Source organism: Triplophysa rosa, linkage group LG17 (genome assembly GCF_024868665.1).
Source record: "Triplophysa rosa linkage group LG17, Trosa_1v2, whole genome shotgun sequence".
Lineage (NCBI taxonomy): Eukaryota > Metazoa > Chordata > Actinopteri > Cypriniformes > Nemacheilidae > Triplophysa > Triplophysa rosa.
The window spans coordinates 3,959,539-3,987,156 of NC_079906.1; the positions used below are offsets into that span (position 1 = coordinate 3,959,539).

Consider the following 27,618-nt stretch of genomic DNA (forward strand, 5'->3'; position numbering starts at 1 on the left):
CAGTAAATGTCTACACAAACATCAAAACACAAGTGTATAACATTATCTGTTTAGGCGCTATGGCGCTAATCACAAATAGCGATCTACATAGCCACATATCCGAAACTATAAATACACTTAAACAACATAAGAACTACTCACCACGCTGGGAATACAGTATATATATTTATATATTCACATATATATAAGTTATAGCTTCAAACTGGAATTAATGTAAACTTCAATATGGAACAACATGGCTTTTTCTCTCTTAATGTTTTCTCCCTGTCACTCCTCCCCCCAAGCAGTCAGCTCTGCCCACAGAATAAGCGACCTTAAAGGGACAGCACCCAACATCCCGGCCCCAATGACCCAAACAGGTCATTCAAACAAAGGACGGGTGATGTCTCAAACTAATTCAACTGAGAAGAGTCAACTAAGAAGACTGGCTTCCAGGAGGCAGACTTAGTCTGCAGGACGGATGAAGACTCCTGCCTGTGTTTTCACTTCCACAGTACGCACAAGTCCATCTGCACCTGGATAGACTTAGGTAATCAGACCTAGCGGCCAGTGATTGCGTGGTGTGTTTTCATGCAGAATAAGCACAAGATCTCCTATTCGAAGATTCTGCTTTGGTTGTAGCCATTTTTGACGTTGTTGCAATGCAGGTAAATACTCCTTGAGCCATCTGCACCAGAAGACATGTGCCAGATATTGCACCTGGTGCCATTTGCGTCTGTGAAGGTCTTGTTTTACGAAGGCTCCCGGAGGTAGAATTGGACCAGAACGGAGTAACAACAGTTGATTTGGTGTGAGTGGTAGAGGATCTGATGGGTCATCTGAGAGTTTCGTGATTGGTCTACCATTGACAATAGACTCAACGCAGCAAAACAATGTTGTCAAACCATCGTCATCTGGTGCCTGCTGCGATAGGACAGAGTTTAGAATGGAACGAACGGTGCGAATTTGTCGCTCCCAAACACCAACCATGTGAGTGGCGTCGGTGGATTAAAGATCCATTTTACATTGTTCTGCAGCAGGTAATCAGAAATCTTTTGTTGATTCCATTCACTGATGGCTTTCCGCAACTCTCGTAATCCACCAACGAAATTAGTCCTGTTATCCGATCCGATTTCCGTGGCTGGGCCTCTCCTAGCGATAAATCGCTGTAAGGCATTGATGGAGTCAGTATCGAGGGTGTGGGCAACTTCCAAGTGAATAGCTCTCATAGTGAGACATGTAAACAAACACCTGTACCTCTTGAGCTCACTGCATGCTTTCTTAACCAAGAATGGCCCGAAATAGTCTATGCCCACACGAGGGAATGGAGGCTCACCTGGTGTCACTCTAGAGTTAAGTAAGTCTGCCATTTGTTGGATTTGCGGTTTAGCTCTTAACTTGCGACACTGTAGACATGACTTGAGAGTTCGGTTAATGACAGCACGTCCCTTTAATATCCAGAAACGTTGACGAATTTCTGCAAGTACTCGCTCTGGACCTGCATGACCCAAGCGAAGATAGTAGTGACTGATAATCAGCTGGGTGACGTGATGATTGTTAGGTAGGATGACTGGATGTTTTGCCTCAAAGAGAATTGGGGCATTTGTTAGTCTGCCTCCCACACAAAGGAGTTGGTTGTTTTCATCCTCAAAGGGTTTAAGCTTGAGAAGTGAACTGGCTTTGACTTGAGAAGATCCAAAAGATGCAGTTGTATGTATGTAATTGAGAATGGCTAACTCTGCTTGTTGGAGCTCACAAACAGTGATGGGGTCTGAAAGATTCATACTTGCTTTTTTGCGCAACAAAGCCTTGACACGCAACAAGATAGCAGTAGCCCTTCTCAATTGATGCCAACTGGAGTATCGCTCCAGGAGTCTGTCCACTGCATTTTCCATCACTTGGTTTGGTTTTATGCTAGCTGCATAGACTTATTTGGCTCTTTTGATCTCTGCTTCTTCTGGCAAATCCTTTATGATAGATTGAGCAGGCCAATGTTCCTCCAAGTCGTAGAAAGTGCGGACCAGATACCCATTGTTCATTCGACAAAACTCTCCTATATTCATTCCTCGAGAGACATTATCCGCAAGGTTCGAAGCAGAGTCAATGTGTCTCCACTGGCATGGTTCTGAACGCTCATGTATTTTTGAAATACTGTTGGTGACGAACATCTTGAAACGACAAAGCTTGTTGTTAATGCTTGTTGTTAATGTACTGAAGTAGGGCTGAACGATTAATCGAAATCGAATCGCAATCGCGATGTGAGACGTTGCGATTTGCTAATCGCAAGAGGCTGCGATGTGAAAAATAGCAAACGCGTCTGTTCCAAGCCCGCTTTGAGTGGCATTCTTGCTAACCAACAGAGTGAGCGCACCTCCGTTATGCCTAATCAGCACTGCCCTAGCCAACTGCGTAAACGTCCGTCATTAAAAAAACAAACAAACACAAGGCAGGAGAGAGTGTGTGTTATTATGACATCTGCAGAGTCAGATCGATCATATTAGGCAAATAAATATTAAAGAACCGTCCAATTCATAAGACCGCACACACAGCCTGTGTCATACTCGCATGTCTCTGCCCCGCGTTGCGCGTCTCCCGCATCTCGCGGACGAGCCGTTTAAACTTGACGCGCACACATAGCCTGTTTCATACTCGCGCGTCTCCCGCATCTCGCGGACGAGTCGTTTAAACTTGACGCGCACACACAGCCTGTTTCGTAATGACGTTTATAGTACTTGAGTCCGGCTCCACACGGGCATCTGGCAATATGGACGAGGCTTGACGCACGCGCGCACCCTGTGTCAACTCACGCCTAGCTCCGCGTTTCAAACAAATGTAAATTCTATCTAACTGTTTTGCTAATTTCACTTGGATGAAATTAAACATTCAGCACATTTTCTACTTGTTTTAAAAAATCCCACATACTTAAAAAATAATAAATCAGCCTATGTAACTATGTCTATGTCACTAATAGTGTACACTGGTATTTGGATTCTATTGGTGTGATGTAATCGGGAAGTTGGGAACCAATTGAACAACAGTAAGCCCTATTTGAATAATGCCCTAAACACACTACAAAAATGAATTTTGTAATGGTTTTAATGGAAACATTTTTTTTGTTTTCTTTCAGCAGGGTAACTATACCCATACTGTGCTCCACACAACAATATTGAGCTGAAGCTTGAATTAGAAAAGTTAAAATCGCAAATCAAATCGCAATCGCAATGTTTGTCAAAAATATCGCAATTAGATATTTTCCCCAAATCGCACAGCCCTATACTGAAGTACGATAGTACTGTCTGTCCAAAAGAAAGTCCTTTCAATTGGAATCTCCAAGTGGCGCTTGATATGCTGATCCAGCTCTGTAGCAACTACCGATGCTAGTAGCTCCAGTCGTGGTATACTAACTGGCTTGATTGGTGCAAGTCTGGCCTTTGACATCACCAGCCTCTGCAAGTGTCACCTATCCTGATGTATGAAACCGCACCGTATGCCAGTTCTGAAGCATCGGAAAAGTGATGGAGTTGGGTAACTAACAAACAACTAGTGGATGTTGGCCTAAGACATCTTGGAATTAATTGTCAGTGCTGACAATAGAGGCAAGTCGTTTAACCATCTGCGCCACTGTGCAACCATGTCCACCGGTAACTGCTCATCCCAGTCGACTTTCACAACTCTTGAAAGATTGCTTTTGCTTTGAGCACGAATGGGCTTGCAAATCATAAAGGATCATAGATGCAACTGGTAGTGCTCAATACTCCTCTCTTTGTTGTAGGTTTGTCCACTGCCCTGACGTCGAATGTGAAATTGTCTTTTTCCATATCCCAAAGAACGCCCAGTGTTCGTTCAAATGGCAAATCACTTCCTTAGAATTGCTTAACCACTTGGTTAATCTAAAGCCTCCACAGGTGAGCAGTTCCCTGAGTTTAGAAGGAAGTTTGATGGCAACCTCCTCTGTTGCTACGGACTTAAGACAATCGTCGACGTAGAAATTCAACCTTACTGTATCCACAGTGACCTTGGAGAAGTTTCCACAGTTGTCTTCAGCTACTCGTTGAAGGGCAAAATTGGCAGCACTAGGACTCCAGACACCTCCAAATAGGTGAACCATCATACGATAATGTTGAGGTGGTTTGTCCGGGTCGTTATCTTCCCACCACAGGAAGCGAAGCACATCTCTTTCATCAGATGGCACACGGACTTGATAAAACATGCTCTCGATGTCCGCATTCAAGGCAACGTGTTCTTGCCTAAACTTGAGAAGAACTCCTAGTAGCTTATTGGTAAGGTCTGGGCCTTGGTGAACATGGTCATTCAACGAAGTACCTTGGTACCGTGCTGCACAATCGAAGACAATACGAACCTTCTCTGGCTTGCTTGGATGTAGCACTGGATGATGTGGCAGGTACCACATGCAACCATCTTCTCTTTTAATGTCAATGACCTCTTCTGCATATCCTTTTAGCAAAGAGTTTTTGATACCTTCTGTATACTTCTGATGCAAAGTCGGGTCTTTCTTTAGCCTCTTTCCTAGAAGGTCCAATCGATGTTTGGCCAATGTGTAGTTATTAGGCAGTCATGGTAGATGTTCTTTGAAAGGGATTGGTAGTGTGTAGTGACCATCTTCTTTGACTGACTGCTTGTTCCATAGATCCACAACTTGCTCGTCGACTACTGACAATGACTCATTGTTCACATGCACTGGATCATCCAGTTTCCAAAATCTTTCAACAGGTTGTTGTAGAGAGTGGTCAGCTTGAACGAAATTGGCAGAGATAGATGTTGAACCGTCAGCTACTGATCCATGGAGTGTCCACCCCAAGCCAGTCAGAATTGTGTAAGGCTCTCCTGGCTCGCCACAACGTGTAGATGTCTTGTTGGTATAGACCTATCAGCAGGTGAACTTCATCGGCTAAATCAACATCAGGTAAACTGATTTCATCTGCAATTTCCTTCAAGTGTGGCCACTGGAACACCTCATGCTGTGTGACTAGATTGTCGAGACTTATGTTCAGGTGATCCCGACACAGCACTCCCTTCATAAGGTAAGAGTTCCTTTGTTGAGCATCTTCAACTCGTAGATCCACTGCTAGGGTGACTACATTAAGATTTCTGGTCTCCGTGGTGTTCAGTTTAATGTTCATTTTACGTGACTCTAGCTTAAGAGCATGAACTAGCTTCTTAGAAGCAAAGGTCCCATTGGAGCCACTGTCAAGCAAAGCAAAGACATTTATAGAGAATCGGTTGTGTCTGTGTGAAACCACTACTGGCAAGATAGGAAATGCAATCTTCTTTTGACTGGCTTCAATGTACTTTCTGGTGGCTTGTGCTTGAATGGCTTGTGGCGGGTCAGCAGCTGGCTCATCTTCAGTAGCTTGATTAGTAGATTCGTTTTTTTCTACATCCAGGCACCTTGCATACCTGGCTGCGAGTACAGACTGTGCTGTGATGACCTTTCACAAAACAGTTTAGACAGAGTTGCTTTTGTTGAACAAATGCCAAATGCTCTTGAACAGACAGAGCTCTAAAAGCTTGACATTGGTTCAGAAAGTGTCCTTCAGTGCACTTTAAAAACTTAAATCTTGATGTAGTCTTTAGTGTGGATGATGTGGTGGATTCATTAGTAACTGATACTGTTGCGAATGTCTGCCTTTTCTTATTGAAATTTACCTTAGCTCTGCCAGTTGAAATTCTCCAACAAGTTTTAAATCAAGTACTAACAAGATTCCTGAAGATAGGATCTGCCCTCTTAGCAGCTTCTGATTCAACAAGACTGACTATGTCATCCAACTTTGGCAAACGGCCAGACTTGATGATCTCGTAGTTTTTTGTAAGCCATCTTTTCTTTGTCTTCAGGTAGCTTTTCTACAATTTGTAGCAATGTGCATCCACCGTTCAGCTCTTTCTCACACTTCATTGCCTTTAAGGTGTCTCTGTAGCTGCACAGAATGTCAGCGAAGCTTTGCAACTGCTTGTTGTCTTCAATGTCTTTGTAATTAAGCACCTTGTCAACCCATGCTTGTGATATTGCATATGAATTGCCAAAACGTCTCTTCAGAATAGCCATGGCTTCCGCATAGCCCAGGCTAGAGTTGGGGTTGTACAAGCAATGTGAGATAGCATCTCTAGCTTGGCCGACAGTGTACTGATGCAGTTGAGTGAGTTTCTCTTGATCTGGCACGGTCTGTTTATCTATCACAGAGGAGAACAATCTCATGAACTGCCAGTACTTTAAGGGTTCTCCATCAAACTTGATGATGTCAACAGGTGGTAGGTGCATGGAATCTATGTGTGACTGATATTGTTGCCTTGACAGATCTAGTAGTTGGCATAAAGAATTCTTGTTCACTGTAGAAAGTGATGGACGAAAGTTAAGGGATGGGTTACCTGAGACAGGAGTTGAAAAGTCTTTATTTATTGTTGTTAACTCAGCCTTTCGACGATTTTCCTTCATCTCAGCATCTTTGAGTTTCAGTAAGCCTTTCAGTCCCTCCATTTCAAATTCAGCTTGCTGAATGTTAAATAGCACTGATGTTAAATAGCCCTTAGAAGCATCAAGATCATCATCATCTTCTAATGTTTTATGGTATGTGTCATGAATCTCATGAAACCGCTTAACAGCCTCATCCAAAGCCTCTTTGGGCTGGTTACAGTCCATATCGGTTGTAATCTGTGTCATCAAGCGTGTCACAGCAGCCTTTGCCACTCCACGTTGAGACCCATTTGTTGTTGCTCAGGAGTGGTATTTGTTTCTGAATCTTTGTCCATGTTGTCTTTAATCTTCTTAATTCCTAGTGTTTGACTTTAATGTTACCCATGAAATGATAACATTAACTTGAGATTTTGATTTTTGTCCTTTATTCCTCTCGTGCAGTACTCGCAATGAATGTACACATTTGGTCTTTGTTGTTGTAGTTTAATTTAGTTGAGAGTATTTGTGCACATTTATGTGTGTGTGTGGTCAAACTGTAAAAACAAACAATTTACAATTACTATCCAATATTGTTCACAGCAACAAAAATAAAATTTCTACCATCTTAACATCAGCTTTAGATAGTAAGTATTAAATTATGATTATAAGTCAAATATATAGTAATCCCTATAATGCTAATGTCACATATTTGCATTAAGCATGATCACATACTTGCTACAATCAACAACACGTACTTCTAGAGCAGTCTCTGTTTCACAAACGCATATTTAACCTCGTTTACCAGCTAAATGCAACATATATTGCATGAATATTTTAACAAGCAATATAAAACAGTAAATGTCTACTCAAACATCAAAACACAAGTGTATAACATTATCCGTTTAGATGATATGGCGCTACTCACAAATAGCGATCTACATAGCCACATATCAGAAACTATAAATACACTTAAACTACATAAGAACTACTCACCACGCTGGGAATATATAGTTTTAAATTATAGCTTCAAACTGGGATTAATGTAAACTTCAAAATGAACAACATGGCTTTTCTCTCTTAGTGTTTTCTCCCTGTCGCTCCTCCCCCCAAGCAGTCACTTCTGCCCACAGAATCAGCGACCTTAAAGGGACAGCACCCAACAAATGCATTCCTCCTTTACATGCTGTAAATAAAGTAACTTTATTTGTAGTTCATTGGTAATGAACATGCTGTATTCCCGTTTGTAAAAATAATTCATTATTATCGAGTAGTTTTGAAAATAGTTTTGAGGCGAGATCTGATCTAGTAAGTGGCACAACAATGTTTAAGGAAAATGTCCATTCATTTTATTATTTGATGCTCGTGTTTTGAATACATGTTTCCCTGCATTTTGCCTAAACACATTTATTTTGCACATTGCGACTGGAATCTGGCTTATTTCGTTTTTTATTTTTATTTATTATAAAGGTATATTCTGTTCTAAACAAATTATGTAAATTAATATTTGATTGTTTTTGGCGCATCAATGTTGCCCTGCACTTTGCGCTATGCACGCAACGCTAGCGCGCACACACACACACACACACTTGTGTGCGATTCGACTATAGGCAATACATGACAATTCTGATTCCACTATGTAAATCCTTAGTCGAGGACACCCCTAGTCCAGTGTATTAAATTTAACGTCATCTAGCGGTGAGCTTGCGAATTGCGACCAACGGTAGGGCTGTGCGATTTGGGGAAAATATCTAATTGCGATATTTTTGACAGACATTGCGATTGCGATTTGATTTGCGATTTTAACTTTTCTAATTCAAGCTTCAATTCAATATTGTTGTGTGGAGCACAGTATGGGTATAGTTACCCTGAAAGAAAACAACAAAAAGAAACATTTAATTGTTTCCATTAAAACCATTACAAAATTAATTTTTGTAGTGTGCTTTGGGCATTATTCAAATAGGGCATACTGTTGTTCAATTGGTTCCCAACTTCCAGATTACATCACACCAATAGAATCCAAATACCAGTGTACACTATTATAGTTTCCATTAAAACAAATACAACTCCCATTGTAACCCTTAAATCCATAACATTTTCTATTGTGTTAGTGAATTATTAAAATAGTTCATAGTTTACATAGGCTGATTTATTATTGTTTAAGTATGTGGGATTTTTTAAAACAAGTAAAAAATGTGCTGAATGTTTTATTTCATCCAAGTGAAATTAGCAAAACAGTTAGATAGAATTTACATTTGTTTGAAACGCGGAGCTAGGCGTGAGTTTACACAGGGTGCGCGCGTGCGTCAAGCCTCATCCATATTGCCAGATGCCCGAGCCGGACTCAAGTACTATAAACGTCATTACGAAACAGTCTGTGTATGTGCGTCAAGTTTAAACGGCTCGTCCGCGAGACGCGCAACGCGGGGCAGAGTATGACAGGCTGTGTGTGCGCGTCAAGTTTAAACGGCTCGTCCGCGAGACGCACAACGCGGGGAAGAGTCGCGCGAGTATGACACAGGCTGTGTGTGCGGTCTTCTGAATTGGACTGTTCTTTAGTATTTATTCGCGTAATATGATCGATCTGACTCTGCAGATGCCATAATAACACACACTGTCTCTCTCCTGCCTTGTGTATGTTTGTTTTTTTAATGACGGATGTTTATGCAGTTGGCTGGGGCAGTGCTGATTAGGCATAACGGAGGTGCGCTCACTCAGTTGGTTAGCAAGAATGCCACTCAAAGCGGGCTTGGAACAGACGCGTTTCCTATTTTTCACATCGCAGCCTCTTGCGATTAGCAAATCGCAACGTCTCACATCGCGATTGCGATTCGATTTCGATTAATCGTTCAGCCCTATCAACGGCTCACTCTACTCCTCCCTAATGAAGCGCTACGGCAGCTGACACAGAACTGAAGATGATGTCGTCATGTTTTCACTTCTTTGTCGAAGGAGATAACGTTTTTACGAAACACGCTCTGTAGAGCAGTTTGTCTGTTTAGGGCTACTGTAGAAACAACATGCACTGTAAAAAATTTCAAGTTGCTTCAACTAATTATTTAGTAACTAGTCCACAGAAATTTTACGTTCACTCAATTTCGGTCTCCAAAGTGTTACTTGAATTGTTATTTCTTAGTTGGCCCAAACTTGACTCAAACATTAAAAAGTATGTTTGTTTATTAGTTTTGTAGTTCATTCAACTAAAATGTTTTAATCTGTATTTATTTTAACTACACCGCAAATTCAGTTAAAGTTTTAGCATTAATTCTATGTGTTTAATGTTATTTAAACTAAGATTTATAATTTGATTTTCATAACTTCACATCACATAAAAAAAGAAGAGAAATGAACACATAATTACCTTTATTTTTGAATAATCTGCATTTAGTCAAGTATACGCAGAGACATGAAGAAGTCTTTTTTAAAGATGTTTACTTGGTCCAGTTGAATCTAGTTTTGTAGTACAAAAGGAATTCTGGGGATGTGTTTGAGTCATTGTTTGAAAAAATTCACTATGAGTTCATCAGTTCTTCTCTGTTGTGGACACTGTACACTTCCGTGTCTGGGAGCTGGAGTCTTGATCTCTTCCTCCTTTTAAGGAGGTAATTCATCCTCTCATTTCTTTTTCTCCCTCATCACCTCTTTCCAAAGCTCACCTTCTTTCCTGTTATGCCACACATTCATGGTCAGCCGTGAGCGAGCAGGCCACAGGCCGGACACCGGCCGCCTGCCTTTCCAAATATTGTTTATTTACAGGCTTTTCCCACCAGACCACAGGACATGAACCCCTGCTGCTGCAATTTTGACATCATTAAACCCCTACACAGTGGTAGGGTGGCATGGACACAAGCTAATGTGGCAAGAGAATTACAGGACCTCAAATAAATACAGCGTTCCAAATGAAAGATTCTGCTTGCTCTGTTTTCAAAATGTTCTCATTTGATCCTTTGGAGATTTTGCCTAATAGCTAAAACATCTCAAAATTACATTCAAGTCACTTTTTTCTGTTGGCTACGTGGCTTTTTCGATCTCAACTTACTCTTAGATTCTGCTACCTTGTAGATCCTGTTTTTGTGATTACACACCCAGAAGAGCTGATAGAAATGTAGAGCAGTTTCCCCACACACTTCTTTAAAGAGATTATTTTATCTATTCCTATTTTTCCACTCACATGTCTTTATATTTTGTCTTCCACAGGTTGAAAGAGACTTTGAGCGGGAATATGAGAAGCTCCAAAAGTAAGTTGACGTGTCCGTTGTTGTTTTTTATTTTGTTGTATGTGTTTTGTTGCCCACAGAGCTTTGAATGTTTGTGAGTATCATTAGCCTGCCTGAAAATGCTCACCAAATGATGGCACTTTAAAAGAAAACACAAGCATTTCAATATTTGTTTTCCCAACGAGAACAAACTACTAAAGCAGTACATGGATTTTAAAAATAGAGCGACATTGGATCTGGAGGCTTTTGATGGACTGACACACACAATTTGTTTGTCCATAAATTTTGGAAAAAGGTGAAAAAAAGAGACTGTTGCATTGTATTGTATTTCAGCAACTCTTGTGAGAGCCAGACGTTGAATGAAATGTGTCTAGTTCAATTCAATTTATTTCAGGTTTGTTTCTATTGCAGTTTGCATTGTTTCAAAGCAGCTGTACAGAACAAACATTGTTAAACAAACATACAATAAATATGACTATAAAAATTAATATTTTATATATATATATATATATACTGTATATACTGTATATAGTGACATCTTTTTAGGCATATACATTTCTGTGTGTATTTACACATAACATATACAGTACATACACAAAGCAATAGGCTACTTATCATAAAAACACGATTATTGCACAATAGTCTTTTAAAAGATTAGCGTACATTAAGAAACATTAGCAAAACAATCTATATGAATAATTGTCTATAGATTTTCATAGGACAGATATATTCATAGCACCACTGTGCATGCATGTCAAATAGTCTGAAAGCTATTAGCATTAGCAATAATAATAATCATCTTTAAAGTTGTTATTATATAAAGTGTTATTTTAACCAGTTGTAATCATAACTCTATTTTGTCTTTGTCAAATGTATGCAACATGTATATTAGCAATAGTATCTACATGAATAAATAACTATAAGTAGCTGTACATGCCAAACCGAGAAAAAAATAAATATATAATAACAAGGAGGTTTCAACATGAATAGAGAATTTACAATGATATTCTGTACACCTTTAGAGTTTTGGTTCCTTGCCCCTGTTGAACTTCATATGTCGAGAAAAAACCTTATTATACAATCCCTATATATTTACCCATAGATTCACCCCTTGTGGCCTTATCGTTTATCCTGGCTCAGTGCAGTTTGTCCACAAAACCGAGGGATCCAAGGATACCTGTCATGAACATGTCCCTAAATAATTAGAAAAGAAAGAAGTAGAAAATAATGCCCATTTTAGGGAAATTAGGAGGGGTTTGGGGGCATTCCTAATAAAAAAAAATCAAAATGATTTGGTTTTGATTTTTGACATGATTTTTGATTTTTTGTCATTTCATCCCAAAATAAAAATAAATATGATTTGTGTTACAACTATTCAAACACAAAGACATTAAATATTTAGACCAACCTACAGAAGCAGAGCAAAGAAGCAAACCTATACCATTTATATTTCGCCAGGTTTATTGCTGATTCAGGCCAGAGGTCATTGGTTGAGATGTACGTGCTTTGTGCCTCAGCTAACCCTTTACCTTTAGTTTCACTTGTGTGGGTGGAGTCTCAGTACAGAGAGTTATAACACGTATATCGCACACACAAGCACTCACGGGGTGGGCACAGACATGCAGGGGCCTGAACTCTTGTTTGAGAGGGCCGCACCTCTGCTTTGATTGCTATCAGAACGCCTCTCGTTACGTAACTACACACACCCCAGTGCTCCAAAACATAATGCCTGTTGTCCTCGTGAATTTTTTGAGGTGGTAATGGAGTTGGGGGTGTGGTGGTGGGTGAGGAAGGTGATGCCCAAGCGCACTTCCCAGGACATGTGCGGTGAAGCGTCTCCAGGTTTGCTCATGTGGTCTACATTGCGCATGTAACTTATTCATCTCATGTACAGTACTATAAACCTCTCTGTGAGCTAGAAAACAACTTCAAACAACTATAAATGTCATTTTGACAGAATTTTAATTTTTTGGGTGAATTGACTGAATTTTTATTTTTTTGGATGAATTGTCCTTTTTAATAAGATATAGAATTAAAAAACATAGTTGGGCTGTCACAGTATCTGATTTGGCTTTTTATCGTGGCCAAAAGAATTGACAAAAACAATATTACTAATATCTATTTAAATTCATAATGAATAAATGTTGTCGTTCAAATTCATCTTTGATTTTGTTAATTTTATGTAGTATTTCTATTGTTTGCTCTTTAACAGATTGCCGCTCCAGATTTTTCTTGGTCCCCTCCAAAAATATCCAGCTGACATTTAAAATGATTATAAATGAAATACTTATCTATTAAATAATAATCTGTCAATTTAATCACAGTAAGTCAAAATGTTGCATGCAATGAACTTGATTATATGATTAGAATTGATTATATGATGATGACTAGTAGTCTGTATATAAAACAGATTCTTTAGCAACAGCTGCCAAATGACCTTTTTATACTCTGAGAAGAGCAATTTTGTATATACATATGTAGATACGATACATCAATTAATGCTTAAAAATAAAGCCAATTTCTATACTCGCTGTAAACGGCTTCGTGAAGATGCATTGTTTTAACATCTTATCCACCGCCTACTTCCCAAATTTTTTCTTCTCCTGCCCCTTATACCACGTCAAAAAGTGGAGGTTTGGCGCTAATGTGTTGGCTTGTGACCTGTGCTAGCTCTAAATGCCATTCACGTTTTGCGACGAGGCGTGCTGGTGGCACGTTCGCATGCCAGACGTCTGGAGCAGCTGGGCCAGTTCTACTCTATTAGCACCTACTGTAATGGGTCCTTCATCACATCTTGTTAAGAGTCTCTCTTTCCATTCGTTGCCAGTTAACCGTGATTCCCTCCTCCTCTTTATCTCTACAATTGTTTTTTTTTTCGTAATATACTTTCCCACACTTTTTCCACCCATGTCGTTCTTTTATTCTTTTTTGATATCAGGCCAAAAAATACCAATTTCACCAACGTTTCCACTGTTTCATGGTTTTCCTTTATTGCTGTGATAAGAGCAGTGAGAGGTGGCTCATGGGAGTCCCCTAGCCTAATTTTCCACCTAATTGATTATAATGAACAGCCCCCCATCACCACCACAAACACACACACTTATTCATGTGAGCGCGAGTCAGATGCAGTAGTACGGTAATTGCAGTTGTTAACACCCCCAACGGGTGTGAATGGATCACTGCAGCGAAAGACCCTGTGAATGATCTCCTCAGCCATTCGGGAAACGTTACAGGGTTTACTGAATACTCGTAGATGAGCCGTTTTAAAATAGCTACCGTTGTTTTATGTCTGATTGAAATTTTAATAAGAGCATTTGATGATACGACAAGATAATGCTGTTCAGTTCAAGTGTAATTAAAACATTTACATCTGTCAGTTTTACACGGTCCATATGTTTGCTGCAGAGTTTTTTCTTCTTCAGTTAATAGTGGAAACTATTGAGTACAGAAATATTGTCATTAGAACAGTGTCATTAAAGCCTCTGTGGGAAATCATAATTAATGGTGTTTGCTTAGGCAAGCAACAATATTATTATTTCTCAAAACCTCAAACTGTTAAACTATTTGTTCTGTAACTAATGTTCTGCAGTGAACGTGAATGTTACATTTCTAATGCCTTTCTAATGGTCAAATTTTTTTATTTTATTATAACACCCGTAGATGCACAATCAGGGTGAGACTAAAGTCGTATACCAGATAAGTCGGTAAACACATTGCAATCACCCAGAACATCCACAACTGTGTATTGCAACATAATAGAATAACTTAGAACGTCCTGGCAACCTCAAAAGCAATGCCCTGGCAACCAACCAGAACACCCCAGCATTGTTTTACAGGATTTAGCATCACTTCTTTACAAAAAATAAAAATCTAGACAGTTTTTCTATTTGATCTTTTTTCTATTTTGACAACTAATGTTCCACTTTCCTTCTTTTTAGGTTGGAAGAACAGACAAAGAAGCTTCACAAAGACATGAAGAAAAGCACAGACGCTGATTTAGGTTTGTGATCGCGATGTCAGATTTGAATGATCCCCTCTTTTCAATTAAAGTTGCTATATTTTGGCCACTTTACAAAACGTTCATTTTGTATTTTGGGTGTCCTATAATTTTCATTTAGTCATTTAGCAGATTTTCAAATAATAGATTTTCATGCATGAATTTCACACATTTTATATCGGTTTTTACAATTTCTATACCTAACGCCAGTCTCTATGAATCCCCTTTAGTGGTAGTACTTAAAATGTGATTTATGTAAAAGAGAAAATATCCTTTTGCAATACACTTTGAGTGTCGTAGATCTTTTTTTATGCTCGAAACCACAACATTACACACTAAAGATGAAAAAGTGAAAATGGATTATATGACCCCTTTAATGTAAAAGTAGATGGTTTATTCTTAGGCGGGAACCATGGTTTCATATTATTCAAAATATCTTATAAACAAACATGCAGGTAGGAGGAGAATGTGTAGAAGTTTGTGACTGACTGGTGGATGCATAGTTTGTGCATGTCCATGATGGAAACAGATTTTTCAGCACAAGGTCATTGGAAGTAACATGTGCTGCGCAGGTTGTCTGGGACTGCGCTTGCTCTGTCGGTCCACACCGCAGGGAGTCATTCAGCATCAGCAGTCAAACACATGCATGCTACATATTAACAAACAAAGGCCTTTTGTCTAGAAGTTAACAAAAGGTCAAAAGTCAGAAGTGTTTTAAGATGTTTTTAGTTGTATATCTCAGATCCACGAAAGGCAAGGCAAAAGAACAAAGATTTCACAAGTTGCTTTCATGCAGGTTTGAGAGTTTACGGAGATGATGAATATTCACTAAAGGGCTCTGATTGTGTACTGATGCCTCAATAGTGCCAACCCCAATTACAGTCCGTCGCATTCCCTGCCAGAGCCGCTTTAAGTCAGAATGCTGATCAGATGAGCATGTCAGCGTCAATCCGGATCAGACACACACGCGAGGCAGGAAGCCAGATAAAACATCCACCCCTCATACCCCAAAACGGGGCTTGATTTACTTCAGCTAATTGGGGCAAAGTAAAGAAAAAAGTTTTGTCATTTTGGTCCCCATGTAAAGATTTGTATTTTGTATTTGAGGATACAGTATTGATAATGTTTTCTTATGGACAATTTGAACAATTGCTAATAGTGAATGTCTATTGAGATTAGACGCACAACTCTGTTACTGTTGTTCTTAAGTTAAGAGTTAATATCTAAATATAGAAAATGTAATAATAGTTACATATCACTGCTGTAGTTCTGAAACATCGTATCTCCATATTTCGTGATTTTTTTTGTTGTTGTCATGAATCATTATTATATTATTTGTCACTGGGATTTGCAAATATCCATGCAATGAAAAGTATTAAAAAGTGCTTGTCAAATTTGACAACGCTGTATGTAATCATTTAAAAAGTACAGTGTTTTTTCCATTTCCTGAAAAACAGTGAATTTGGACATACAAGATTTTAGAAGGACAGTGACGATATGTAGAATTAAAAAGATTAATAGATTAAATAGATATTCTGCCAATAAGCTTTTTGTCAATATTGTCAATAACTTGACGATGCTGTAGCAACAACTTCTTAAACAGACTAGCTTTGAATTGAAAATACTTTTTTTTCATCATGACTATAAAAATAATTTTGTAATGCATTTTGTTAAACTCCTAACAGGGCAAAAATTTATAATATTGTTAATGTCACGTATGAAAATTTATGGTGCTTCCTTGGTATATCAGTAACACCTTCAACATCTGTTTCATGTCAATTTTCATTGTTGTTTTCATGTTCGAATAAACAAGCATGTCATTTTGCTCTTGAGTTCTTGACAAATAATGGCTGCTGACTTTAATCCATGCAGACCAAAAGGTATTTCTCAATTTAAGTGAAAAAATGTCTTCTGACTGAATTTCTTGTAAGGCCAAGTCATATTCCTTTAAACGACACTTTATTTAAATAGTCAAGACCAATAGTGTTTTAAGGGGAGATGTTTTAAATCGCTTTCATGTTGCCAGTTTGCGTATTTTAAAAGCTATTTTTAATCTATGAAAACATTATACTTACCTTGACAAATAATCAACCATCTACATAACTTCAGTGCATGTTTTTCAGGGCTTGACATTAAGCGTTGTCATGTGGTTGTCCTTCGGACGAGTACATTTGTCATTTAAAAATTACTTGTCCGAACAAAAAAAATAACTTCATATGAAGTGTCAGTATAATTGTTTTGGATTCTGAGTGCTCAAGGCTGCTTCTAAGCGTTTTACCTATTATTAGTTAGTGGCAGGGCTGTACGTTAACTTTTAAATAGCACTGGTGTTACAGAGGTTTTGTAGCACAGGCCAAACAGTTGTAGCTAGTGTTGTAGTCGAGACCACCTAAACCGAGACCAAGACCAGAGGGGGTCGAGACCAAGATATGACCAAGACGTTGAGGGGCCGAGACCGAGTCAAGACCAGTACTCCTAAAATTCATCTAAAAGATCCACATAACACTAAAAAGTCATAATTACAGAATCATGCGTTCTAAGCGTTCTTGTCTACTATTCAGTAGCAAAATATCACGTTTTCAGATCACGTCAGACTTTATAATCTAAAGAAACAAGATCTAATACAAGTACCTTTTTTGCAATCACATCTTGGATATTGTGGACCTTTGTATTCATTTTGTTAACAGATTTCTTCTAGGACAATCCCCCATTCATCTCTTACCGGCACAACAGTCAAGGCTTAGCTTAAGACAGGACTATGCCTTAGTTAAATTAGGATATTTAAGTCCCACTCCCTTTTATTAAAATGCCTTGGATAAAAATACTGCTGGTGTGCATCTTGAGACAAAACAATGGCAACGACATATTTTAAGATATGTCAGGGCTATTTATTTTCAGTTAAGACTTTTATTTTAGTCTGGGACTAGTCTTAAGTGAATAGGCAGGTAATTGACAAATGACATTAATGTTAAATAAAATATTAAATCAAATTTAGGTAAACCAAAAAATTATAAGTACTATGTTTTCATTTTTTACTATACAATAGTGGTATATTTGTCCACATTAATTACTATAGTATATTACAGTATTTACTATATAGTATCTAGGAATTTTACTGCAGTTTACTAATGTTTTTTAACTTTATTATAGTATACTATCTGTTTACTCTAGTTTATCAATTTACTAGGGCACTACAATTTCCCATAGCAAATACTATAGTACACTACAGTATTTTTTCGTGTTCAGTGTAACAGGACTTTTATTTTGACGACTTGTCGGAAAAGACGCCCGAGTTAGTATGTTTTTGACGATAGCTTCACTCAAACAGTACAATGCTGGTAAAATAAACTCTTAGCAACTCTGGAGATGAAGTTCATGTGTTCATATCCTCATATAGTGCAGACGCAGACAAATCCTAGACCAACACTTGTGTAGTATGTTAAATTGTGCACCTCATTCCCTCAGACACACAGCCAGATGACATCGCACTGGTGTGATCGTACGCGTCTAATCGCACCGGTGTGATCGTACGCGTCAAAGGGTTAAAATCATGAAAAGTGAATTTATGACATTAAGGACAGGCAGGAACCCTGCAATTGGCAGAAATCCGTCGTAGACTTGCTGCAATTAACGGAAATCCATTGTAGCGACGGAGAACTTTAATCCATGGGTCTGTAATTGAAGCATCATCTCACTCCATCAAGGGCATTTGACTACACTGTAAAACTTTGCTGTAGTTTTGCAGCAGACTTGCCAGTAACTTACTGTAGATTTAATTTACAATTTTGTTTTAAACATAAACTTACCTAGTTCTTATATTTTCTTTCATAAAACAAGACTAAATATCTTGGGTCACTTTTCTTATGTAAATGTTGCGTAATTTCTTAAGTTTAAAATGCTAAAATGTCTCAAATGCTTAGGAAGAATGCTTTTTTGTTGTTGCAGCGTTATGGCAGTAATGAGACCGCGTCTCTTCTTGCTCATTTTGAATCTCAAAAGTCAAAGTATATTAATTTTGATTAAAGTTGAACTCAAATTAAAAACCATATTAATATGAAAATATTTAGTAATCAAATCTACAGTAAGTTACTGGCAAACCTGCCGCAAATTTACAGCAAAGTTTTAAAATGTATGATATGATTTTCTGCAGTGGTTTTTGTTGAAATAAAGGTTTTTTTTTTTTTCAGCCATGTCCAAAGCAGCAGTGAAGATCTCAGGAGACTTGTTGGGTAATCCACTGTGTGAGCAGGATCAGGCCTTCTTGGAGTCTATGACCGCTCTAGATACAGCCATGAAGAGAATGGATGCGTTCAATCAGGAGAAGGTAAGAGACTAGTTTTACAATATTACATTTCAGTAAACATTACCAATAACAGTGAGATTTAACTATTACCTAAGAGTAATATGCAACTGAACATTTAAAAAGTTAGTATTCATTAAATTAAAAGAATCTTGTCTAAAAATGAGATTTATTTAACAAATGAATCTCTTATGTTATCGTTATTTACCTGGATGCTCGAGCACATGTCATTGTAAATACATGCATCCATTTTAAAGCAACCACATACCAGCCAAGGAGTGCGTGGCTTCAAAATTAAATTAAACTCTGATAAAAAATAAACAAAAAATACCAGCAGTACAAATTTAGCTTCTTTAGTTAACATATTCAGTTGTTCTGCTGCAGTGATTTTTGGAATTATTTTAAATTAAAACAATTTGTTGGTTTAAATATAACATGCTCAACCCCCACTACGACCATATGTATTTGGGCTTTTAAAGCTGTCTTTTATTAGGCAATGATGCTCATTTGCATAATAAGCATGTAATGTTTGAGCATATATGGCTGCCACTGGAGTAGGGCTGTGCCGATAAACGATATCATATCGAATCGCGATAGAATGTATTTCAAAAACGATGATAAGCTATTGGCATTTTGACTCGGTATGGATTAATTTTAGTCGTAACAGAACGCAGAAATAAACGCAACAACAGTCAGTCAGCGTGCAGCTTTTATCATGCGCGTCAAAAGTACAAAGTCCATTTCATACTGCACATGGCAAAGAAAACTCGACATGAGGAGGAAAACATTACTGGAAGCGGAAACAAAGGTGAAACTAACCTCGAGTTGTCATCACGCGGTTTATCAAGTGTCTTGTTTTTTTCGCAATCGCCGGTTAAACAAAACAAACTTGAGGCGCAATTGCAAGCAAGTTACTTCGAAACTCAAGCACAAACGTTTTTATATCCATCGTTAACATATCTGCTAACATGAGCTGGTGCTTATGAAACAGACCAGCACTGCCACGTACAGATTAGAGATGTAATGAAGTGAGTTTGTGTGCACATTAAAATATTGAACCTTGTATGTAAGATGCTTGCATGATTAAAGAAATGTACTACAGTTTATGTGAGATGTCTTTAAGGTTCACTGAATACATTGAATGAATCCCACTACTCGAGCAAGACATTATTGCAGCGTTATGTATGTGCGCAGGTGCTGAGCCAATAGCGTTCAAATGTACCAGTAGCGGAGTCCTTTCATTGGTTGAATGTAGTGAATGAACACTCCCTTTACTTAACGAGTCAATGGAGTCAAAATGAGACTGAATGAACTGGTACATGTTGTTTATGGCCTAATATCCTCTGTGTTGCAACAGTGCATTAATTTAATTGAATTTTAACTGGTTAAAGGTTAACTTTTGTTAATAAACTGTATTTAAAATAGATTCTTTTAAATACAGTTTTTTAATTAAATATATATCGAAATAAATATCGTTATCGATCAATATAGAAAAAAACTATCGAGTTTACTTTTTTGCCATATCGCCCAGCCCTACACTGGAGCTGGCTTACTCATCTCCATGCCCACACGGAATCTGCACACTTTTCACATTTCTGTGCTTTTATTGAGGCAAAATGCTGCAAAAATTACCGTAAATGGGGTAAACTTAACTGCGTCACTTTTAATGTTAGATCAAATTAGCCCAAGTATTTATGAACATGGTATAAATAAACATGAAGGCCTGGGTGATGTAGAACTGCGTGAATCATGGTTCTTCGGAAATAATATATGCTAAACAGTCAAAAACAACAACTGGATGCTTTTACAGAACACTACAAACCAAAGATACTTTGGAATTAGATGAATGTGCATTTCGCCTTTTCATCTTTTTATGTAGAATAAGTGATAACCATAGTGCAGGTGTTTGCAGGATTTGAATACTTACTGGCTGCCCCACAACAACCTCATATTTGTCTTTTTACTTCACGTTTTCCCCCATAATAATACATTTGTCTGCTTCTATTCGCTCATTGGGACCAGTTCATTGCACCCAACAGACTCATCTGTGATCGGTTACAAAGTGTAATTGTTTCAAAAAAGAATCCATCTGTTTGGCTAATTGTGCAGTGCCTGATGCACGTGTTCATGGGTAATCCTTTGTGTATTGGCAAGTGTCTCCTGATACGATACATATCACGATAGATGGGTCACGATACAATATATTGCTATGTATTTCGATTTGCGATATATTGCAATACTTTAAATAGAAAATGTAAAAAGTAGAGCTAGAAATACAACATGCTGTGCACCACCGGGGTTTTCTGTAAGGATAAGTGTAAAAACATCCCTTACCTCTGCAGAGTGGCCATGATGTGTGATGCATGGACCTTTAGATCAGAGGTTTGAGTTCTCAAACTGTGGATTGAGCCCCTCAAGTGGGTAGCACAGGGGAATAAGGTGGCTCACGCAAGTCACTTGGCTGTTGTGGTGCATTACAGTTAAAACACTGAACATGGGCAGTATAAAACCTCTGGTTCATCTGTGCTGTAAATGCGCTGGTGTCACATCCGTGAAAGCACAATAAATGTCATTGTTACTTTTCTTAATAAACTTTTTGTCTAATGCACTGCAGTAGCCACTTGCGAAGCCTATACAAACAGCATTATTTTATATAACTCATTACTCCATGACTTATTTTGAAAACCAAAGCACACCCACACATCAGCTCTGAGAGCTCCAAGCGTTCTTGTATTTTTCGCCATGCTCGCTTCCACTTACTTTTGGCCGTATGTAAATTATTGATAGTAGAGGTATCACTATCGAAAAAAAAATATTGTGATATTTACAGTACATGTATCGATATTTTTGCACAGCCCTAGTCTTTTCCATCATGAATGACTGCATGAAGAAAAACTAGTGAAGACGGTATAAAGCGACGCCAATCGGGTATAACTTTCTGTTTCCTGCATTTCAAAAATGTACCGTCTTCAATTCTGCCCTGCAACACCTTCTAACCCGTGTTTATTTTCCACTTTTGGCGGTGGAAAATAGTTGCGTTTCTGACTTTGGCAGAAGTGTGTTCTGTCTTCCCTCCAGCAGATTGGGCATGAGTGTGTTTTTTTCTCATAGCAGACCCCACGCCCTTCTACACTCGGTGCGCACATGCATCTTCAAATGAGATCCATCTCTGCCTTACTGTCTTCTCCATTTCCTGCTGCTGGTGCTACTGATTGTTGTCTTTTTCCTTTCCTTCTTTGAAATGTAGTTAAGAGCCCTTAAGCGAATTACATAGTTTTGACTTGCTGCCAGAAGAGTAGCATTTAAGAGTCTAGGTGGTCTGCAAAAAGTGGGTAAGGGCCGTTCACACGACTCAATGCGCATAAAGGTAAAAAACATCAAGCTAGACCTCTTAAAGAGATCATTCATCCCAAAATGATTTTTTAAATTTATTTATTCACCCTCTTCTCATGCCAAACCTGAGTGACTTTCTCTTGCAGAATACAAAAGAAAATATTTTGAATCTTGGTAAGCAAACAACATTGACTCCTATTGACTTCCACTGTGTGGACACAAAACCACCGAGACGTTTCTCAAAATATATTTTTTTGATTTCTGAACAATTCTCATGAGGTGTCATTACGTGGGCAGTGGCAATGCAAAGATCAAAATATGGAAGAGAATCTCATCCTGTAAATATCTAGATGCATGTACGACACACTGTCAAAAGGCGCATATCATGACATTAAAATATAATGCTCAAATATATAACCTTTTTTTTAAACTTTTACAGTCTTTTACTGTTTTCACCGTTTACAGTGACACTTCCGGTTTGCTTGCTATCTAGGAATCTTTGTAAAATTGTCCTTCTGTGACCCTACCTACAGCGCTTTGCGTGCGGAGGTCACAGCGGTGCAGGGCTCTTGTCTGAGATGTGTTGAAACCCCGACGTTTGTCTCATAAAAGGAATGCTGCAGAGAAGACAAACACATTGCCTGAGAGTATTTGATTGATACTTGATACTTTTTTGCTTTGACTGATATGCAGATGTACTTTTAGGACATCTCATGTTGTCAGTGAATGAAACGTTTTGATCTATTCCCAATGAGCATTGAAAAACATTTGTACTGTAGAATGTGGCAATTCTTCAAGAAAACCCGTCAGCTGATATTCAAAGCCATCATTAGTTGCTCAGTCAAGCATGTCATAGATATTCACTCATGCACAAACCTGCCAGGGCAAAATATACGTCAAGTGCCTCTAGTAATACAGTCCACGGATCTCAGAAATAGCAGATTGAAGCCTGATGCAAATATCCTTGCTCTCCGCTGACCCCTCAGTCAGTTTAACCAAAGCCAAATGCTTTCTACAGCTCTCTCCTTTTCGCCCGAGCACCGTTTTCTCATATTCTACTGTATGGGTACTTGGCAGGCGAACGGCGCACTATCCGTGGGCGACGAGAGATGTTAGCACAGCTGATTTTTCAGCTCTGCATTTTGCAGTGTGCTGGTGTGAATTACCACCCTGGATGCTTGAATGGTTAATGAGACTTCCATGAATCAGACACCAAACATGCAACAAACTCCCCCTGTGCTTCAGAATTGAGAGGTTTTGTCACGGTAACCAACCAGATCCTGCTTGCGGTAGCTAATGCTAACTAGACTGTCGTCTTTTTCACTCTATTTTGAGGAAAAGATGGATTGCCTGAGGGAGGATACAGATAGACAGAATGTTATGGTAATAACATCCTTCGTTCTCAACCTGCACTGTGTATTTTAAAGTCGTGTTTGAACAGTTTTAAGGCCTGTGAAGCTTTTACTGGTAATAACTGGCGGCCATGATGGTGGTGAGGAATATTGATTTTTCAAGGTTTGTATGCATTGTGTGTATTTTTGGTGGTATGTAATGTGTGTGGATGATCTCTGGCCCCTGATTCACATGCTAGAGCTGGAGTGTCTGCCTCAGGCACGTATATTCCATATGATGAGAGCACAGCCTATCACTTCCTTCGCAGTGTCTACTAAATATCTCCTTACATTTCTGTTCTGTTCTTTCATCTCTTGTTTGCTTTAACTGTCTACTAGCACATCTTTTCACTGAAAAAATGAATCTAGAAAACGTTTTATCTGTATTTGTGAAAATGGAATGTCATTTTCTTTCTTTAATTTATTTACACTGTGTGTGCACAAAACGTGACAAAAGACAATAGAACCCCATAAGGGTGAGGCATTTGTCACGATGCGTACAGTATGGACAGCATCACTGAATAAAATAGGTTCTGTTTTGTCATGCCGATTGCATCCGGTGCAGACTTTATCCACCCACCCATCCATCCATCCATCCACCCACCCTTTATATGGTATACCTCACAGTTCAGTATTAGGGCCATTTTTCTTATAAATATGAGAAGTAAATTATGGTGGAGTAAAAACAAATGGGTTCTGAACTCGTATATTACAAACATTCCTGACACATCGTGTCAAAGCCCACAGCTCTGACCAATGTTCTTCGCATGATTATACTGTGTGACATACTGTTTTTCATGTAAATAAAACAAAAGAAGATTTAGACAGAAATCTGGAAGTATGCATTATGAACAGGTTTGTAGCATATGTTACTTGTAGCATACTTGAAAATACTTGTTTTACAAAGTCTGAAAATAGAAATACTTGCAAATAACTCTATTTATGGAAACTTTCATAATTAAGCCCACAAAGAAACTAAGTTCTATCAAATTTCTTACCTTTCAGACCTCTGGGTCGGTTTTATATGCTTTTAGATCATTTAGTCATTCCCACCTCTGAGAAATCATGCTGTTCTTTCACCTGACGCTATATTTAAATAATTTTTGTAGACTTTCAGTTACAGTAGCATTTTATTGGTCCATGACTTCTCAAATGTTGAGTGTTTTGATATCTGCAGATTGACAGACACTCTAAAAAAAGATTGTCGCACATGATATGTGGCAGATTTTTATTGTTGCTTTGTTCTTACTACCATTTTAAACTTGTTTAATAAAGATGTCAATTTGAAAGATGGCTTGCCCATCTGTTATGAATCGAGTTTTGTTTGCTCTTTGTGACTGACTTAGCTCTCAATAGCGAGTGAGATGTTGATTAGCTCCATAAGTTATGATTCTTTGATGGGCCTGTCAGCTCGCGTCGACTTTCCTCTTTGCATCTTTGCGCTCGCTGTTTGCTTGTTACTTGCGAAATTTGCCAGGTTAGGTTAGTATTCTTTCAGCCAACCACATCCTATTGACATCTCAGATCTGCAACGTAAATTATGTTTTGCAAGTTTAAGATTTTAATTGTGTGGCAATTTGTGCGGGGTTCAGGGCTTGAGGCGGCAATGCGACGTTCGTTTACACCCATTTAGCTCAAACACCCCCTCTCCTCTCGACTTTTCTCCAGCCCTGACACCACACAGAAGAACGGAGGGAATATAAACTGTTATTGTTAAAAATGTTTGTTTGCAAAGAACTTTCATCTTGTACAGCAGCCCACCCTTTTCAGCGTTTTCAACCCCAGCTGGGGCTGTTCTTTCATGTGCTGTCCCTCGATGATTGCAGCCTTTTGTATTCACTGCTCAATTAATATTCACGTCTTTCTCGCTTTCCTCAGGCCAGGAGCACAATAAAGAAAAGACGTCACAAACTTTTCTCCATTCTTCTCATTTGAACGCAGAACGTTCTTCGTATTGATAGGGAGGGGTGACAGCTGTTGATGTTGTTAATGTGTGGGTTATGTTGTGTCCTGTTGCTAATTAGCTAGATCCAGAAGTTTATTGTTTTTGTAATGTTAAACTTAATGATCCATATGACTTGTTTTGATGATTGTCATTATGATATTAGCCATGCCTTTTCTTCAGCTTCTGATTATGTTCTCGTTTCCACGCAGGTCAATCAGATTCAGAAGACTGTGATCGACCCTTTGAAAAAGTGAGTACAGATAACCAGTTTTTGACAACAATAATAATAATGATGATGATGATAATAATAATAATTATAATAATAAAATAAAATAACTATTATTGTTATTTTGATTATTATCATTAAGTTAATATCATGGTAATATTAAATATATACTACTACTACTACTAATAATAATAATTAAATAACTATTATTGTTATTTTGATTACTATCATTAAGTTAATAATTAACAGTAAATATATAATATAATAATTTTAATAATTATATAATTGTTCATAAATTAAATGATTATTATTACTATTATTATTATCAATAATAATAATAATAATAATTGCCTTCCTGGCCTCTGAACATTGTAGTTTTTAGCACTTTTCCAAAACCTAGCGAGGTAACTACCAATTCAACTGCATAATAGGTGCAGTATATACGTGAATATGATATCTTTTGTCCAAATACTAATGCAGCATTACACTTGCGCAAGATTTCAATCCCAAAATGCATTGTGATGGACTCAAGAGAATTTTATGATGATTAACATACCTGGATTTCATGTAGTACACAGTATGTCATGTTAACCATGTTTTTTCATTTGTAGTAGAACAATGGTTCACTTTTTGTAAGGGAACCTCTCATGTGGTGGATAAGAACATAAACACGCTTGCTTGTGAAAAAGCTGAAATGCTTCTGTTTGCAAAGAACTTAAAAAGAAAAGCCATAAAGAAAGACAAGCCTAGTTCTGTGCAGGATTGCTATTTAGTATTTTAGAAAATATATGCCATCGCATCACTGTTTTACTCATTACACTAAACTTAATTTGATGTGACATTTTGAAATATTTTACTCGAGCTTGTGCTTGCTGTAAAGTAAAAAAAACCTCAATCAGAATCGGCCAATTTGCTTGTAAAAATTCGGCAGCCGGAGTAACTTTAATTGTTTAGTCCCATTCATCTCATGTAAAGGCTTTTTATTTATGTAGTGTGCAGAGTTACGGCCTAAAGCGCTTTAGATCAAGTCCCTTAGTATGGAAGCTTGCTGCTTCAGAGTGTACCTGCTTATGGGAAAAGTAGACCGCAAAGCAGCTCACTAGGAATGAAGCTATTCTATTTATCATTTTTTTCTTTTGATCGCATATAAAATAGTTTCCAGCTGAGACATCATCTTCCGTTGGACATCTGTTGATTTGACCCGAAGTGAAGCGATGTGGTTTGAGTAGTTGTTACATTGCTAATATTAAATTTGTTGGCAAACTTCAGCTAGTTATGAATGCTGGCTGAAATGATCTTATTGTTTTAAACACCTGGAATCAATCCGCATGTGCTCGGCAGGAAAGAAATCCGTACTATTCTGTTTCGCTTTGACAGAAGGACCTGATGTTTATTGCATAAAAAACACAGCCAGGCGGCTGCAATTAATTAATACCGAGAAGGTGTGTTAACAGCTCTCATTTAGCCCGCCAGACTTCCTTTCAGCTGCGCACATTAAAATCGCCGAGCGCTTATATGAGCCGTGATCTGCCTGCAGCAGGTCTGTCCTGAATGAATGAATGCGTCTGGAGGAAAGTTTATTTGGCTGTCCGCCCCTCCACTCCTCTCGCCCCCACGAGTGCTATTCCATGCCTCCGTCCCCTCGTGGGAGGAGCCGGAACAGGAAGCATGCCTTAAAGAGAGACTGGGAAGAGGAGTGGGCGCAGAGACACTCCTAAAAAAACGCCTCTGTGTGTGTTGTGTGTTTCAGGGTTCTTGAGTGCCAGAGTGTTTATTGCAAAAACTTTCCTTAAAGTTTGCTCTTCTGTTGTCACTTAAATAAGA

At 38.3% G+C, this 27,618-nt stretch overlaps 1 protein-coding gene across 1 annotated transcript in view; it reads left to right on the top strand.

Annotated features, from left to right (window-relative positions):
* The window catches only part of bin3 (bridging integrator 3), a 62,047-nt gene that overhangs the window by 16,853 nt on the left and 17,576 nt on the right, over positions 1–27,618 (top strand). The window contains exons 3-6 of the mRNA XM_057356425.1: positions 10,583–10,623; positions 14,541–14,602; positions 18,787–18,923; positions 25,778–25,818. Of these exons, the coding sequence (XP_057212408.1) occupies positions 10,583–10,623; positions 14,541–14,602; positions 18,787–18,923; positions 25,778–25,818 (281 nt within the window). The remainder of the gene's footprint in view (positions 1–10,582; positions 10,624–14,540; positions 14,603–18,786; positions 18,924–25,777; positions 25,819–27,618) is intronic.